This window comes from Neopelma chrysocephalum, unplaced genomic scaffold (assembly GCF_003984885.1).
Source record: "Neopelma chrysocephalum unplaced genomic scaffold, ASM398488v2 Primary Assembly neopelma1_59, whole genome shotgun sequence".
NCBI classification, from domain to species: Eukaryota; Metazoa; Chordata; class Aves; order Passeriformes; family Pipridae; genus Neopelma; species Neopelma chrysocephalum.
The window spans coordinates 23982219-23999776 of record NW_020897714.1 but is presented as its reverse complement, the minus strand read 5'-3'; the positions used below and the strand labels follow the sequence as shown (position 1 = coordinate 23999776).

General features: G+C 41.3%; 1 protein-coding gene across 4 annotated transcripts in view; it reads right to left on the bottom strand.

Moving 5' to 3' along the window:
• The window catches only part of KIAA1549 (KIAA1549 ortholog), a 148999-nt gene extending 131795 nt beyond the window's left edge, over window positions 1-17204 (bottom strand). For 3 of the 4 annotated variants that reach the window (XM_027680508.1, XM_027680510.1, XM_027680509.1), the window contains exon 1: window positions 16972-17204. In XM_027680508.1, the coding sequence (XP_027536309.1) occupies window positions 16972-17083 (112 nt within the window). In that variant the 5' untranslated portion in view covers window positions 17084-17204. The remainder of the gene's footprint in view (window positions 1-16971) is intronic. The other variant, XM_027680507.1, reaches the window with a different exon arrangement.
• Window positions 17205-17558: the final 354 nt, after the last annotated feature.

Genomic DNA, 17558 nt, shown 5'->3' with positions numbered 1-17558 from the left:
TCATGTCTTTTCACACTGCCAGACAAAGCAACATATCTGACACATTTAATACACCTGAAACCAGCAACATCACTCTCATGTTTGCCAAGCAGTGCCCTACATTTACCATGCACTGGTCTGGTATGTTGTGTGATAGTTAATAATAGTTCATGACAGAACTGCAGTAATGCTGTGTAAATGACAAATGACTGCACAGAACACTGCCCATAAAATGCTACCCAGGGATTAATCTAACAGAAACCACTGGAGCTGCAATAGTAGGTCTTTCCATAGTCATAAAACACAGAGGTTATACTCTGAATATTAAATTGTTCATTCATAAAGCTGGTCTAAAACCACTTTAATAGAAGTGTAGATGCTGCTATAACCTAAAATCTGAATGCTCCCCTCCCCACAGCTGAAGAAAAAAAGGGAAAAAGTACTCAATTCTTTTCACTGTCAACAGCTTTAGTAAATTAAAAGTGTTTGCAGTACCTTTCATAAAACACAATAACACTTGTTCCTTACAGCAAATACGAAATTGGATAATGCCAACATGCTAACAGACACCTGCACAGGATTCTTTCTTCCTCCTCACCACCATTTTGTTCTATGAACTTGTGTTACTGGGGAACAAAATCACTTAAATAGGGATTTAAACAAGGGGAATGAAAAAAAAAGAAAAGTCTTCCATCCTTTGTTATTAGGGGTCTAAACTAGCCCAAACCATGACTAAATATACTTACCAGTTTTTATCCTACTGTAATGCCAAGATTCAAGCATGGTCCACTTACTTTCTAGTATGTTAAGCCAATCAACGAGATGTTTAATTTCCTCTGCCCTTCCTCGCCCTTATCCAGTTCACTTCCAGGTTTACAAAACCAGAGTATTTCAGCAATGCTTCCTTCTCCCTTTCATCAAGAAGCATTTAATTTCTAAGAATCAACATACAACAGATATAATCACGAAGAGTAAGACTGAATTCCCTGGAAGACACTAGACCTAGGCTATAAATTGGATAAAATAGTGAAGATTATTTAATTTTAAGCATTTCCCAGGTAAATTACATTGCTTAGAGTGTTAATCTCATCATAAACTCATGTATACATGAAGGGAAATAAACTTTTGCATTTAACCAAGATGAAAGCATACCCTCAAGATATTAAGCCTCTAAAAAGTAGCCCTGGTTATCAAATGCCAGCAGTATGCCAGCATCTGTATTGTGGGTACCATAAAGTGTTGGTGTTGACATAAGAATGAATTTTTCTTATCTGAAAAATCAGCACCTGTATATTTGACTCAGGCTTGGTCTAGGAAGAAGAAAAACCTATACATTAAAAAACAGGCAGCTGATACCATTTTTCTACCAAACACCTGGGACATCTCAGAGCATCCTTACTTTCATGCCAGCTCCCCAGAACTCAGTGACTGATGAAAAGCACTTCACCACACCAAGCCTGCACCACAGTTTCCTTGCAGAAGACTAGTAAACCTGCATTCAAGTCCTTACGCCTTCCTCAGATGCATGTCATATACCACTATTCCTGTAACACAGAAATGGGAACATGTAGGGGATTAAAAAAAAATACTCAATACAGTATTGCTTTACAGCAAAGACTCATTTTGGTGTTTCCTTTACTGTAGAAAAGGTTCAAGTAAAGTCCACCTCAAACATCCATCTAAAACCCAAAAATCTAATGAAACCTGGCATTTCCAGCACTTTCAGTTTTCTTTAAAATGTCAGCACATTCAGATTTTTATGGTGCTCTTGAGCCTCCCGTGTTGGTGTTTTTTTTATTTTTCTTACTTTCTCTGCAAGGGATTAAGAAACTGAGAACCTGTCAGTTCCTAAACTGGTTTACATAAACCAGCTCTAATCAGACCCTAAGTCTGCTACAGTCAGCATCATGAGAGATCTCCACATTTCCCTGAGTATCTCAAAGACCACTATACTGCCAGACAGAATGGACAGAAAAACTCCTATTACTGATCTTCAAACAGTTACTGAACAGAACTCATGAAAATTATCAGCGTGAATAAAGTGAAATATGACTAAGATTCTATGTTGAAATACACACCTCTGGAAAATTTTCTTAGTGGCAGTGCAAAATTTTATTATCAAAGCAAACCATCAAAACAACAAAAGGTCTAAAGGTTTTACACCATTACAGAGGGACATATCAGGAGATCTGTTTTTCAGTGAAAGCCTATTCTGGCAAAAAAGTCCTTCTCCATTTTAAGTACCACTTAGAACTGCAACAATGATTTTTTAAAATTTAGTCCCAGAGAGGCTTTACAATTTTTAATGCTTTACATGCATGTGATACTTAAATCATAATTAAAGAAACCACAAAGGTGACAGTTCCAGTTCAATACAACAGTCTGTCTAAAATGACCTACAATATGCACTGTCTCAAATAATTCACTTTTATTAGTTTCTCTCTGATGAGGCTTCCTCTCCCCAAGACACTGTTCCATCATTAAGCCAACACACAAATTAAACAATTTTGGCTTTAAAAAGCCAAATGACAAAAATAAAAGTCATTTACATTGCAATAACCAACATGCTGGCTTATCTGTTCCTCCACAACATTTCAGGACTCTTTTCTTCTTCCAGTCCTCCACAATATCACAACCTTTAGGAAGACTTTTGCATTTTCTACTGTAAAATGCATTAGTTTCCCTCTGAATGGGCTGAGAACTGATTTGCCACCATGCAAACATCCCTGCTGCCCCTCCTGCTCTGGAAGGCAGCACCACAGGCCCCACACCATTAATCCAACTCTCCTATTCACATGAAAGCTGCCATCAGCAGCAGCCGCCAGCAAGTTAGTGCTCATAAAACTCTGCAAAAGTCTGCTGGAATTGATGAGTATGTTCACTACACACAAATATTTTGTCTCCAGTACCGACAGTGTTTTCAAATCCTGTCTCTCACATGTTAATATTGAATCAGGCAAGAAAATAAACATTTGCACTACCTACTTAATGCTGAAGCTCACTAATTGGAATCTTGCTCTCTCTTGGATGATGCAGAAAACATCTAAAGCAGCAGTAGGTAGACAGCATGATATATCGTAGGTACCCTATAACCTGATTTCAGTCAGGAGCTAGACATTTACAGTTTCATATTGGGTCACCCAAATGTGCACTCCCAACACCTTCTTGCATTTCACATGGTTCTGGACAGCCTAGCTTGCTGAACTAAACCTCTACAGATGTATTTGGGCATTCACCTCAGAACACCCAGGCATGCGACTGCTGCCCTGCAGACAAGCATGGCTCGTCAGACCGGAACAAATTTATAGTCCGGGCCTGATTTGCACACACAAGTAATACAGATGTAACTACAAGGTGGTTTTCTATTTGATAAATGAGTGCACAGAAAGAGAAGAGAGCCAAAAATGCAACAGCGATGCTGGTTTAGCCAGTACCTCAGCCAGTCCTTCAGGACCAGAGAGCAGGAGCTGCTGCTCAGGGAAGCAGATGGAGGGAAGCCGAGCATGTTGGCAAAGCTCTGTGCCCATGAGGCTGCACAGGGAGAGCGTATGCAGAAACAGTGTGAAGAAAGGAACTGTTCTCATGGGGACTGAACACTAAATAACTCTGATGCTAGAGCAAGTGTTGAAGCCAGTCCTGAAACAGAAGGCATCAACTGTAAAAAAGGATCTACTAAAATGCATTAGCAAGAACAGTAGTTCTCTAGATCTGCCACTTAGAAAAGTGAAAATTCTTTATCCAGACAAATTATGGAGCTTAAACTTTCTATACAAAGTACAATATGACTGAGGACCAAGGAGACATTTTAATCCAATAATTCATATAAATGTTTCCTTTAAGAAAAATATTTTACTGTGTACTCCAAGTTGAAGTACTTAAAAATACAAAGCTCCACTTTTCTTTCAGTGGATAAAACTTCCAGAAAGAGCAAAAAATCCTGAAAATTACTAGTAAGAAATAGAGTTCAAATGAGAAAGGAGTTGCTGTTAAAATGAAGGTCTCTCAATAGTAGAGGCTGTTTAAGATCAAGCAAGTTCTTATCCAGTTGCTCCTTCACAAATTAATTTCAGAGTAAAACAGAGCTGTGGTGCCATTCTGTCAGTAGCAGCTGGGTTTTGAAAGGTTCTTGCTGTTCCCTTATGTCCCCTGATACTCACTGTTGCACTCCAGAGGTGCCAATACAATTGTTCGCATGACTCTGCCCTAAGTCAGGGTTTCAAGAATTCTCCATTTAAAGGGGAAAACAATACCAAAATAGTAAAAATATCCCAATAAGGTACTTTTCAACAAAATACACCCTATAAAACAACCATCCAAAAAAACTGATGTGACAAGTTAAGACAGAACTAACAGAAACATCTTAAATTGAATTTTCGCCTCCATGGAATAACATAGTCACAGCTTCATAAGAAGGAAAATCATTCACTTCTGGCAAGAGACTGCACTCCTGCTTGCTTTCTCCTCGCCTTTTCTTCCAAGTCTTCCCTTCCCCAACAAGCAAAAAACCCCACCCATGCCTAACAAGTTCTACTGTCCCCTTTAAGAGCTTGGAAGTACTGAGTGCAAAACCAACACAAGCTGGAATCAGGTAATTTTTTTGCTGGTTTTCAGTAGAAGGTAAGATGGAACTCTATGTAACAGAGACATAGCAAATAGGGTAGAACATATGTGGAAAAATAAGAGAAGCATTGAGGAAAGTACAGAAGGGAATGTCAATATATTTGCTCCAAAAAAAAAAAAATTCCCATAAGAGAATTTTCTTCCAAAAAGGGGGGGAAAAAAGGAAGAAAAGGAATTGATGTTTACTATATTGGTTAAAAGCAACTATGTTACCACGTTTGTGAAGCAAAATCTCTTGGTCCTGTGTTTCTACTTGAATAGGTACATATTATGACAATTCAACATTCCAGACAAACAACATAAAACATTGATATGAAACAAGGCTGAGCTCAAAAGACTAGCTTTGACTCTATTATTGTTGTCTTCTGATTAAATATACATAACACCTGCTGTAATGTGTAAAAACAGAGGAAAATCTGGAGGGTTTACTTGTTTAAAATAGAAATTGATTGCCTCATGAACAGCCCACTTATCAAAGCATGATTTTTACTTAGAAATGTGTGATTTTTCATAAACACCAACAGAGAACACTATGAGGAAGCCTGCAAGATTTTTTGGATGGCAAACAGACTATTGATATGACTATCAGAGACTACATCATCACAAGTCATGCTACTCTAATTCAATTACACAGCCACTGAACAATTTCTGCATGAACACAAGCATTTAATTAAAAACAAAATTACACTTACCATGTCCTTTTCAACTGCTCAATACAAAAACTATCCTATACATCGAGAAAAAAAACATACCTGTTACCCCTAAAGACTATAAACAGGAATTTGAGACATGCACAACATTTATTGTTAATAACATACCCCACTGGCTTTGATATTCTTTCATGAAAGCAAATCAGAAAAAAAATCCAAATGTTCTTTTTAAATATTGAGATTTCAAACAAAACTTCTGTTTCAATATTTTCCACCTAGCTTGAAATAACAGAGCTCCAACTTAAAGGGTCTACATTCTTTAGACTGGAAGAGACAGGATGAAATTCCTGCTTCGACTTAACAGTTTTACCATCACCACATTTGAAGTATCAAGGAATCCAGCGCCAAAAGTCACAAATGATGCAATAATGTTATTTCTCTTTCGCTGTAGCAACAACTCAGAAAGCATCCTGAAGCTTATGACGTTACAAAGTTTCCAGGCAAGATGAACCACACAGAAGTTAGCACAATAAAATCACTGCAGGTTTTAGAGATAACCAGTCCAATGAGAGCTGTAGTCACTTGGGTTCCCCACTTGTAAACTTCACATTGCTCCCTATTCTTTCCTGCTGACAGACCATGTTCACTCTCCTTCACACTGCAATAAAAGAAATACTTAAGGAAGGTACTGTAGAATTACCAGAGTAAACTGGTATCGGATTAATGGATGATGCAGCTTCTCAGGTGAGCACAAGAGAAACAGAACTTGAGGCAGCAGTCCCAATTAAACTTGGGCAGAGTTTATACAGCCAAACTAGCACAGACACCCTCCAACCTTTACGCATTGTTCAATCATGAAAATAAACCATCTAATTTAATATTTTCCCTTATCTCCCAAGCGGGGGGAGGAGAAGGGGGAATCCCCAAACAAACAACAAACCAAAACACACACGTTACTGCATTACGAGAACAAACCCGCACTACATGCCTGAGCTTATACATGAGTGTTCCACAAACACCTGCTGTTTTGGGTTGTTGCTTTCACTGTCTATGACAAACTATATTTAACATGCACCTGTGCTTTTCACCTGTCCTCCTCCAAAAAACTCCATCCACCAGAACTGATCTTAAACACAGAGAGGAATCCAAATAGCTCTTACTTTAATTAATTCATTACTTTTATTCTGCTGGTAAGAATCTCTTTTTTTTCCAACTCTCTCAAAACTGAAAGCATCAAATCTCAAAATACATTTTTCATAAAGCCCAAGTCCATTAATTTATTAGAAATGTAATTTCTGATTAAGAGAAATGGAAGCAGGAGCTAGAAGTATTCACTCAACTCACAATGCTTGTCTTCATAAAGCATATTAACTCTCACCCCTGCATTTGGAAGATATTTCTGCTTTTGAAAATATCTAGGAAGCTATTTAACATCATATTTACAAAGAACAAGTTTTAGATGTGACCTCCAAAGTTGACACTATTTAGGAATGAAGGAAAGTACTGCAGAATATTTCCGAAGTATCTTATCTAAATGACATAGATGTTCATACTGAATATACGACACAACATAAGGCATACTATTCTCCAAGGGCTGTGTTTTATTTAAAATAAAAAATATAACCATTATAAACTGTCAGTGCAATTTCACACTTCAATAGCATGTTTCAGTGATGGTTTTGGTTCGTTCAAAAATACATAAAAACACCCTAATTGGAGTGTTATTTCAGAAAAAAATCTGAAAGAACCTCTTTAGGGTTTCTAGAACCACCTTCACCTGACTTCTGTGATTACACACAATAAATGGCACCGGTAAATACTACATCACTGTAAGAATACGTCAGTATTCAGTTTTGTTTCTAATACTCCCAGGATTTTAAGGAGATTATACTTTCAAGTGACACCGTCTGCTTGGAATCCAGTCAATTTGAAAAGAAAGAAAATGGATTTACATTCATTTCACATTCCTCAGCTTTCCTAATCCTGCTGACAAATTTTACAGTTTTAAGAACATGGCTGCAGTAGAAGCAGCAAAGTAACTACTCACAAAAGCAAACAAAGTAAACAGATAATACCATTTATTTTCTTGAAACTTCCTTGCTTGTACTAACACTGCATAAAATACTTCCTGAGAAAACTTTGATTACCATCCTGATAAGCAGTTATGTAATTTTTTAACCAAGTTACTACAAAAAGCACATGCACTCTGGAAAGACAAAGGAAAATCTTTTTTTTTTTTTCTTTTTTTCTGTTCTTTCAGAGTGGAACAAATTACATCTTCTAAAAATTGAATGTCAATGGCTGGAAGCCCAAATCTGTTTCATCTTTCTGCATAAGGACAGGAAGTAAGGTCACTGACAGATTCTAATGGAAAACATCTTCAAACCAAACTCCTGTTCTCGATCAGGATTTTGTTCTGTGACATCCAATTTCTATCCCAATACATCACCCAAGTTATTCCCAGTTCAGCAGGAGCTTCGGTTTTAAATACAGACATCCACTGGAGAAGTTACCTAACCAGAATCCAGTGTAGCTGAGAAACAAATGTCTGTCTCCCATTCAAAAAGTAACCTGATACTAGCCCAGAGGAGTCTGCTAGGACTCCTAAATGCTTGGAGCTTTGTCTCCAAATAATGCTGAACTATATCATTGTGGCTTTGTGGTTGAGCAGTGCTCACTGCAATCTGCATACATGTGGTGGCATTTATTTGCAACAGAATTGTAGGCCACAGGAGAAGGTGAGACAGGCTCAACATCGATAATCAAGTTCACACCCAACTAGAAGGAGAATAAACTTCCCTGCACCACCCTGCAGCATCAAACTGCCTTTACATGAGGAAAGAACTTTACTTAGAGACTGTCCACAAACTAGTTTAATACACTGTTGGCTTTGGTGCAAACAAAAGGAAATCCTTTTTTAAGAAATCAAATCAGTTTAATTTCCTTATTCAGTATGAAAACACTAAGTAATTCAGACCAATAGAGTGTGAATTAAGAAAAAAATAGGCTGGAAACAAAATCTGTAAATTGTTTCAATATTACTTAAGAAAAAACATCTTTACCCGTATTGTCTACCAGTCCTATGTGACCATTTATATTCAGGTACATTTAGAGTTCTCAAGTACATCTTACCAGGCACCTGTGAGGTTTTTACTGAAACTGAGACCAGCTACTCATTTAGAAAACGCCCTTCTGCACAGTTCTAAGTCAAGCTCTAAAGTGAAGATGCTCAAGTCAAATATTCAGGGAAGCCACAAAAAAATCTCCAACTTAGCAGTATCAAGCAGCCCTCCTCTTACCACACTTCCCAACTCAGCCTTCCACTATCAATACCCTAATCCACCTCCCCAATTTCAACCTCTCCTACAGCAGCCTCAGCCCCTACGGTTATCTTTGCCGTTCCTTATTTCAGCATCCTCCTGATCAAAGCTCCTATCCTCTCTCTCTCTCACCCTGCCACGCCAACCAATTTCAGAAAAAGGGCACAAAGACAGCTCCACACTGCCTTAACTGTCCAGAAAAGCTTTGTCAGGACACACTCACTGCAGAGCTGAGAAGTGCACACACCTGAGCCGAGGCCAGCAAGCACACAGCTCCAGCCACGACATCCGAGCTGCTCCAGTCAGGAAGCTCTGCCACTTCCCAGTCACCAGCTGAGACACCCGTTGTCTCCCAGCTACTGAAGAACCAAAGCTTTGCATTCTCCCTGTGACACAGACCCTCGGCCAGCAGCGCACACAACACAGACAGCCAAGATTTCATCTAATGCTGCTTATTTGCTCAGTCTCCCAATTATCTTGCATCACTTAGGACCTCTTGCTTCCACCATCGCTCCCTTCACTAAGGACCAGGGCAAACCCTACGTTCTGTGCCACAATGAAGCTCCCAGCTTGCTCAACTATACATTTCATAGAAATAGCAATGAAGTGTTTTGAGCATAATACTGCCTCTCTTTCCATCCCACCTGTGAGATATACAAATGCAAATAATAATTCAGTCAATTAATAAAGACATGCCACTTAGTTGTACCTGTCCTCTCAGTGATAACCTATGTAGTATTATAAAATGCTTCACAAAGTGAACTTGGAGAAATAACTTATAAAATTAGTGTGTTCCTCCTGCCTGTTAATTACCACAGATAAAGTCACTACAGCAAGGATTACAAAATGTTCTTTGAAACCTTACAAAATTGTTAAGCCTAAAAATCAACATAAACCACAGATTGTTTCTTCACTTGATCAGCACACCAAAGTTCTCAGTAACAAAAAAAATCCCAATGTTGCAGTCTGCACATAAAACTGCATTATTTATTATTTATTTATTTGTTATTTGTAGTATCTCACGAAGACAGAATTGCAAAATATTTCAGGAGGTCCTCTACTTTATCCTTTTACAAATGACTGTTGCAAACTACTTCTGTTAGATCATTATATAAGCTCATTTTTCAATTCCAGTGACACATTACCTTATTGCCCCAACCCGTGCATTTCTGGGTTTCATTATCCCCACTGTTAAAAAGATCAGCAGTTAGAAAACCTGTCTTGTTCACTGCAATTCAAGTCTTCTTTCCTTCCACTGTTTATTACACTTCTTTTTATATTTATCTTTTATATGTTTGAATGAAGTCCTGTCCACCTGGATTTTTTTTCTAGATTAGGCAGTTCCAATAGTTCTGTATCTGAACAGTCTCTAGTAGCCTGTCTGTTCCTTGAAGGACAAGGCCCCATCTAGACAGAACATTCCAGCTGGAGCTCTTCTGCCACAAAAGAGAACTAATGAGTTATTACACAGGATATGTCTAAGATTAAAACTCGTGTTCACAAGATCACTGTGATCCTGTTGAAGCACATTCTGTCTGTGATCCGTGATAAACACCAGGTCCCTTAATACACTGTTGCATTGCTTAGTCCCCATCCTACAGCCATGCAGGTTTTCAATCCCTTCAGTATGACACTCTTATGCATGTTCCTCACTGAAAAATATGGATTTCAGACCCTTGATTTACTGTTTCCACCATTCCTCCCTCCTCTTCCCCTTACTTGCTGGTGGATTTTAGCCTCTTATGTACCTCACACCACAAGACCTGATGTGCTGTCTTGACCAGATGGCTGAAGCCAATTCAAAATTCCATACAGGATATGAATTCACAGAGGAGAAACCTCTCTAAATCAGAGGGGAGAATGGAAGAGGACTAAAAGGATTAGAAAGTAGTTTATGCATGAAGAACAGACAGGCAGGGGATGTAGGTTGAAACTGCTAAAACTGAAAGTGAGCAAACATCAATAATCATGAGCTCTTTTTAAGACTGTTTTATAAAAAAAAAAATCAATAAAATCCAAGTACACTTTGATACAACGCAGTACATCTTCCCATCTACAATGCTGGTTAGCTCACTAAAAAAGTCTTAATATGGTAAATGCATACTGTTACGCCACTACCTGTTACTTTCTATTTGCTTAAATAAGGTATTTTTTGCACTTATTTTCTGTGGATTCAAGTTCTGCAGACTGGTTTATCATCCACTGGATCTCTACTGTTCTAAATTAAAAAGTCTGACTTTCTGATGAACTTTCATTTGCGCTGTTACTGCATCTGCACATTTCATAGTATTTTGAAAACCAAACAAGGAACTGCATCTGAAAAAATCACATTTTACCAATGTTGAAAAGAAGGAACAAGGTCAAATTCCAAGAGCCTAATCTGAAACATTAATTAGTATTTAGAATTAGACACAACATCTATTCAAGAACTGCTCCTCTTGACTACTTTGGCAGCTGCAAGCACTCAGCATTTCTGCAACACAGATCCCAGAGGTCTCACATCCAGTAAACGAGGAACACACGCAGCTAGTGACCACCTGTGGGAAGCTTGGTTTAAGCAACTTGAGCATCACTAAAACTCTGCAACAGCAACACAGTTCAATTGTCTAGGACAACATTTAATTACATTAACAGTGAAACCCTTATTCAGACTTTCCTGTCTCTCACTTCGTTCATGTCACACCTTCAAACATCTGCTACAAAAGAAGCAAGAGTCCTGTGGATAACTTCTTCATTTGTTATCCAACACCCATTTCTCCCCAGAGCAGGATCAGCTTTGTACACTGAATGTAATGGTGATCTTGTCTGCATGCAGGTATTTGTATGTGCAGACAGTTATGTGCAGGTGCCTGTATAGCTATAAACATTATCTATATGGATATAGGCTCTGTGACCATGTGAGCATAGCTGTACTATAACTTACAGGCACAGACGTTTAAATTGTACAGGTTATTTTAACATCAGAATTTCCAACTTGCTGATTTTTACCTTTGCAGTCTTCATATGCCACTACAATTTCTGTGGAGGAATTTTACCAGTTTTTAAAACAAACTTGGAAAACCACTTCTGTCACAAAGATGAAGCATACACATTCATGACATGTTCAAGGACTAGCAGCAGATTATCATGCTCCTGGCTGAGAGGAGAAAAGGGCTAACACTGAAGCCCTGGGTTCTGTGCCAGATGCTGGAGCAAGTGTCCCAGAGCAGTGGGTACAACACACTCTCCTATTCCTAAATTCCAAGCTTGATGCTTTTGGCACATCTCCGCCAGTCTTGTCCCAGTCCCTTATCTTCCCCACTTCTGATTCATCCTTTCAACACTATTTTTTGAGGCTTATTTTCCTTTTTTAAAGTGAGTCCATCTGTGTTTCCCAGCGTGCTTATCCTACTACCAGACTGCACTGCTTACTTCATCTAGGATTAATTCCTGCATTGCAGTTTCCCTATCCACAGACCTATTTTCCACTCCTGACCTAATGTCTTGCCTCCTAGTCTTTGTGCCCTGCCAGTTCCAGTTTCTTTCATCCCATAAACCCTCTTGCAATTTGTGTCTCTACTCCTACAACTTCCAGGTTTCTGAACATATCTCATCAATGAGCAGAACAGTGACTGAAAAGATCCACAGACCCTTCTCTTCCCTTAGACCCTTACTCCAAACAAAACCCGAGTCCCCTGCTGGCTCCTTCTAAAGCCTTCTCTCTGTTTTCCCTCTTGGGCCTAATGCAATTAAGTACCACCACACAACAACACACCAGAAGGCAGATGCCCAAGTTGCCCTAAAGAAAGTAAAGCACTCCAGTACACAGCAGAGACATGTCCTTAAACACAGGCAGGCAGGTGCCAGTTCTCAGTCCTAAAACTCAATCCAGTCCCACTTCTGGAGCAGTTTGGATAGACTTTCACAGTGAAGTCTAACCTTTCTCATAATATTTTGGACTATGGGAAGCCTGCTGAGTACATCTGCCCAGGTGGCACTCCCTGATCAGTACTAATAAGTAGGTGAAGTCCCATGAGAATAGGCTATATTCAAGTTTTAGCAGACAAAAAAGGGTATCATCTCTATCACAGCCATGTCTGCCTAAATTTAGCTGTTATAAGGTTTTGAAAAAAAATCACTTTCAAAGCAGCAGTCAATAAAACAGCCCCTTCAGAGCAGACATAATCAGCCAAAGTTTAACTGTATGCTCCAAAGCATAAGGGTTCTTTTTCAGAAAAGAAGCTGGCAGAACTCAAAGCAGAAACAATTGTTTTCCTCTTGCCTCAACATCAGAAATAGCTGAACTCTTTCAACTGACATTTTGCAAAGAAAAAAAAGCTTCAGCCCATAGCAAAATGCACACTTTATAAAATTTCAATTGAAATATTTAAGTTGGGTCTCAATGCCACTGCAAAGCAGAAATACTTCTTAGACACATAACATCTTATAGCTTTAGAGCTAGCACAATCAGTCCAGTTTTACCATTTACCAGTTTACCAGTATTTTTTCTGGGCATTTTACATACAATTAATTACACCAATAAATCAGGAATTAGAGTATTGATAGTCAGTTTTATCTTTTTACCCCCCCATCTCACGTGTTAGGAAAAAGACATCACTAATGCATTGCTCTTATGAAAAGTTTTCCCTTAGTCTTCCAAAACAGCTGTCTCCAGTAACATCAACAGCTGAAAATACAGTACATATAGGGAGTGTCAATCAAATTTGTTATTGAGCTCATGTGTGTTTAGCAATCACTAAAGAAAAGCATAGAAATATATGAATTTTCAAGGGATTAAAAAAGGTATCATATCATGTAACTCCAGAGTGAAAAAACTGTCCATACCATACTGAAAAGGACTCCATGAAAATGTGATTCTTACACATGAGTCAAAATAGAAATTAAGTCTGCATTGTTTATTTAATGCTACCATTTGACTTAACTATAGGATTACAAGACAAAATTTAAGGACAACCATTTCCTTACAGCTTTTTACTTATACATAGGTTCCCAGGACACACTGTATTTAATAACTCTTATGCAATTAGTGTTAATGGTGCTGTATGCCACAATGGGCCAGGCTGGAGACACACTGGTAGTTAAGGGCATCATCCATAGTAACTTGCGCAACTGCTGTTATTTATACTCTGTGCCACAATGGGCAAGGCTGGAGACTTGCTGGTAGTTTAGGACATCAGCCACAAACAGATTTACTTTCAAATGAAGGAAAGCCATGTCTCCCACAGCTGAAGTGAGACTGTATTATTAAGAAGTCTATTCTGCTTCATTTCTCTCCCAAGTGACTCCCACACACACACACGCACATTCTGAACTGACAAGTAAAAACTGGGATGTCAGAACCTGCCATTTACCACAATCATCAGCTTCCCAAGATTTCTTGGAAAAGATTTGTGCTGCAGCAAGAATCACTGCTCTTTAATGTGCCTAGTTCCTGAAATCTATTACCCAAGGAAGGTCAAAGCTGTTACAGCCTACTTTGCTAAAGGCATGCTGTATTTCAAGTCCCAGCCCTGCCTGAGAAGGCTAAGACCTTGCTTCACAGAAAACAAATGTCACTCACAAAACAGATACAACTGAACAAAAAGCTGCACTGTCCACTAGCTTGTTTAGCATTCTAACTTCTTGAAAGAACGTGCAAACAAAAAACACATTTCCTCTGGCAAGACTACAAGTGTAGCTTGTAGACACAAGGCTGACATAAATAAAGCAAGAACAGCATAGAAAGCAGTCTTAAAGAGAATCCTCCAACCATATGGGTCTTCTGTGAAAATGAACTGGAAGCAAGCTTGACAAGCTGAACAGGCCACAAGAGACGTGATGCCAACTCAAGTGTCTGCAGCAGACTCATGCAATTAACTTGAATAAACAATATCCTGCAACTGTCCCATAAGGCAGCTACATCTGGCTCTTTGCCTGACCTCCACAACTTGTCTTTGGTCCTTGAGTCTCTGAGGAGACTCACTGCAGTCTTTTCAGAGTCCAACATACAGCTCTCCTCCCTCTCGTGAAAACAGTGCAGTGAGACAAGATAAACCCTCTTGATTGTCAGTGCGGGAGTTGCACAGATTGTGCAATGGAACAAAAGCAAAAACACAGCCTGGGCTGAGCAGCAAGACATTTACAGAGCTTGGACAAAGCCCTGCTTCACAGAGGTGCTCAAACGCAGACCTACCTTTAGCACTCTGGCAGTACAACCACATATTAAGAGTTCAGCATCTGCTTAGCTGTGGAAGCTGAAGCCCTGATTCAGTGACATGTGATTTCAGTGGGAGCTGGATCAAGCATTCCAAAACCTGAGTTGATTAACTATTAGATTTTCTTAAGTGCTGACGTTGACTTTGCTATTTCAACTGTGAGCAAGTGGTCATTCTACTCTTACTGTATGTCTCCTCTGCATAACTCAGACCTGTAGGAGAGCTGTTCCTAGACTGGTCAAGACCAAATGGCACTGAAAAGCAAATGAACTGCACCCTAGGGAGATACACAAGAGTTGTAAATCTGTTGATCAGGTAAGTGAATGCTGTCCAAGCCTACTGCATATGGTCAGTATACAGGTCTTCTATTTCTCACTACCCATTACACCATCAAAACATTTCAAGGCTAAAGAAAAGATCAAAGACTGTGTCCAAATTTTCTAAACATAAGGGGTCCCTGACAGAGAAATCAGGCTCCTGTCACACTTTTTAATAAAGCATTTCACCTTAACCAAAAGGAACAAGATATTCTTGTTCTCTGTAACCTGCGGACTTTAAATCTCTACAATCAGTGGACCATTTCTGAGGTGCCTATGAAAAGCATCCTCTGAAGAGCAAGTTTGCTCTTACTATGCTCAACTTCACTGTACATGATTCACATGCCCCGTGGGAAGAGAAAACTTAGAGGGCTCTCAAACCAAAACAGCTTGAAGGCTCCTGCCCTAGAACGAGCAGGAAAGCATTGCTTTGGGCAAGATATGTTGTCTCTGAATGCTCTCTTCCAGTAGCCCAAACACTGGCTGAGTTACATAACATTTCTACTGCTGTTTTTAAGTTATACAAGAATGCACAATAATCACAGAAATGTTTACAGAAATTCACAGCCATGTTTAATTAAGAGCTATGATGTGTTAGAGAAACAATTAAACAAAAGCCTTCACTGACTTACTATGAAAATATAGAAGAAACCCAGCCATTCTATTAAAGAGGGAAAAAAACCCAAGCAAATCTCCAACTTATGAAACTATTGTTTTGCCTCCTACTTGTATGCAAAGCCTGTTCTATTTAAGAAAAAGAACTGCTGAAGTTTACTAGAAATTATCAATTTTCATGTAGGCTGGAATGGAACATCTCGTGTTGGCTACGAAGGGAGCTGGAGGAGAGCACAACTCCTCTGAAAACCCAACTAGTCACCACCAAAACCGAACTACTTTCTGAAGTGAAATAAAGGATTATTAAAGAGATAAGCATGTTTTGTAACACCAAGGGTTCTTAAGCACCCAACAATAATCACCACAATTCTCTTCAAGTAAAAGAGTCAACACTACTTGGTCAACTTCATGAAATGCAACTTCAGGTTAATGCAGGTTTTTACCACTTCTTACTGCTTATCAACAACTTACTGATGTTGATAAAAATGTATTACTTTATACCTGTTATCTAACAAAAAGAAAACCTATACTGACAGCAAAATTGTACCTTTCCAAGAAATGGTAGTTGTTTCAAATTTGAAAAAAAAGAAAAAGAATTAAAGATGAACCAAGAAGTGCTATGGGAGCAGAACCAAATGAGACATTTTTGTGATTAAACTGTCTGCTTAACTACAGACTAATTTTGATATCTAGAGCCACTAGAGAAAAGAAGAGAGAAAAAAAGGGGGTCACTGATTCATGGCTTTTTCGAAATACCTACTGAATACACCACCCCCTGGAGCCCGAACCATTCTCTCCACACACAAGTCATGCCACAGCAGTGCTTGGAAAGTCGCATTGTGCGTTTCGAGGGGCTCCGGTGCTTTCTCAGTGGAAAGGCGAAGGAGAGCCAGGCTGCCCTGCACCTCGCAGGTGCTCCCACCGCCTGACATGGGGCACCTCAAACGCCCCGGGCGCTGCGGCCACAACTCGGGGCGCCCGCCGGCTGGCACAGGACACGCCACACGTCCGAGACGCCGGGTCCCCCCTCCCCACACCGCTTCTCCCCTTCACTCCCGCGGGCCGGGTCCCATCCCCCGAGCCCCGGGGCTGCCTTCGCGGTCTGGCTGCGAACAATGCGCGCCTTTTCTGGCGGAGCCCCCCGCGCTCAGCCCAGCCCGGTCGGCCCCCGCCCGCCGGCACCGCCGCATTGTTACTGGCGCTGCCGCCCCCCGCACCGCCCCGCTCCCGGCACGGCCCCGGACACCTGCCCCCCGGGGCTCCTTTGTTCCCTTACCTGCGGCGGGCGAGCCCCGCAGCGCCGGCACGGCGAGCAGCAGCGGCAGCAGCGCGGGCAGCGCCGGCCGCCACCGCGCCGCGGCCACCACGGAGCGTGTCATCCCCTCCATGGCACGGCACGGCCCGGCCCGGCGTCAAGTCATCGCGGCGGCCCCCGCGTCCCCCCCGCGGGGGGCTGGAAGGGCTTGGCGGGCTCGGCGGCTCCTCCCGGGCGCATCCACCGCCGGCGGGGCTGGGACGCCCGCGGACGGGAGGCCGCCGCAGCACCCACCCTTCCCCACGCCCACCCCGTGGGGAGTGTTCACGGGGGCAGCGCCGCGGCGCCTCCCAGGAGCGGCGGGCGGGGGCGAGCGACGCGGCTCGGCAGGCGGAGGGGCAGCCCCCGCGCTGCGGGGCGGGGGGCTCCGCGACCGGGCGGCTACGGCCCTTCACGTGCGAGGAGACGGCGGCGGTCGGCGGCGGCAGCCCGGACCCGGCAGCCCGGACCCACCGCCCTGCGCCCGCTCGCTCCCCACCCGCCAGCGACGCGCTGCCCCGGCGGAGCCCGGCCCGCGGCGGCGCGCACAGCCGGGCCGCTCGCCCGCC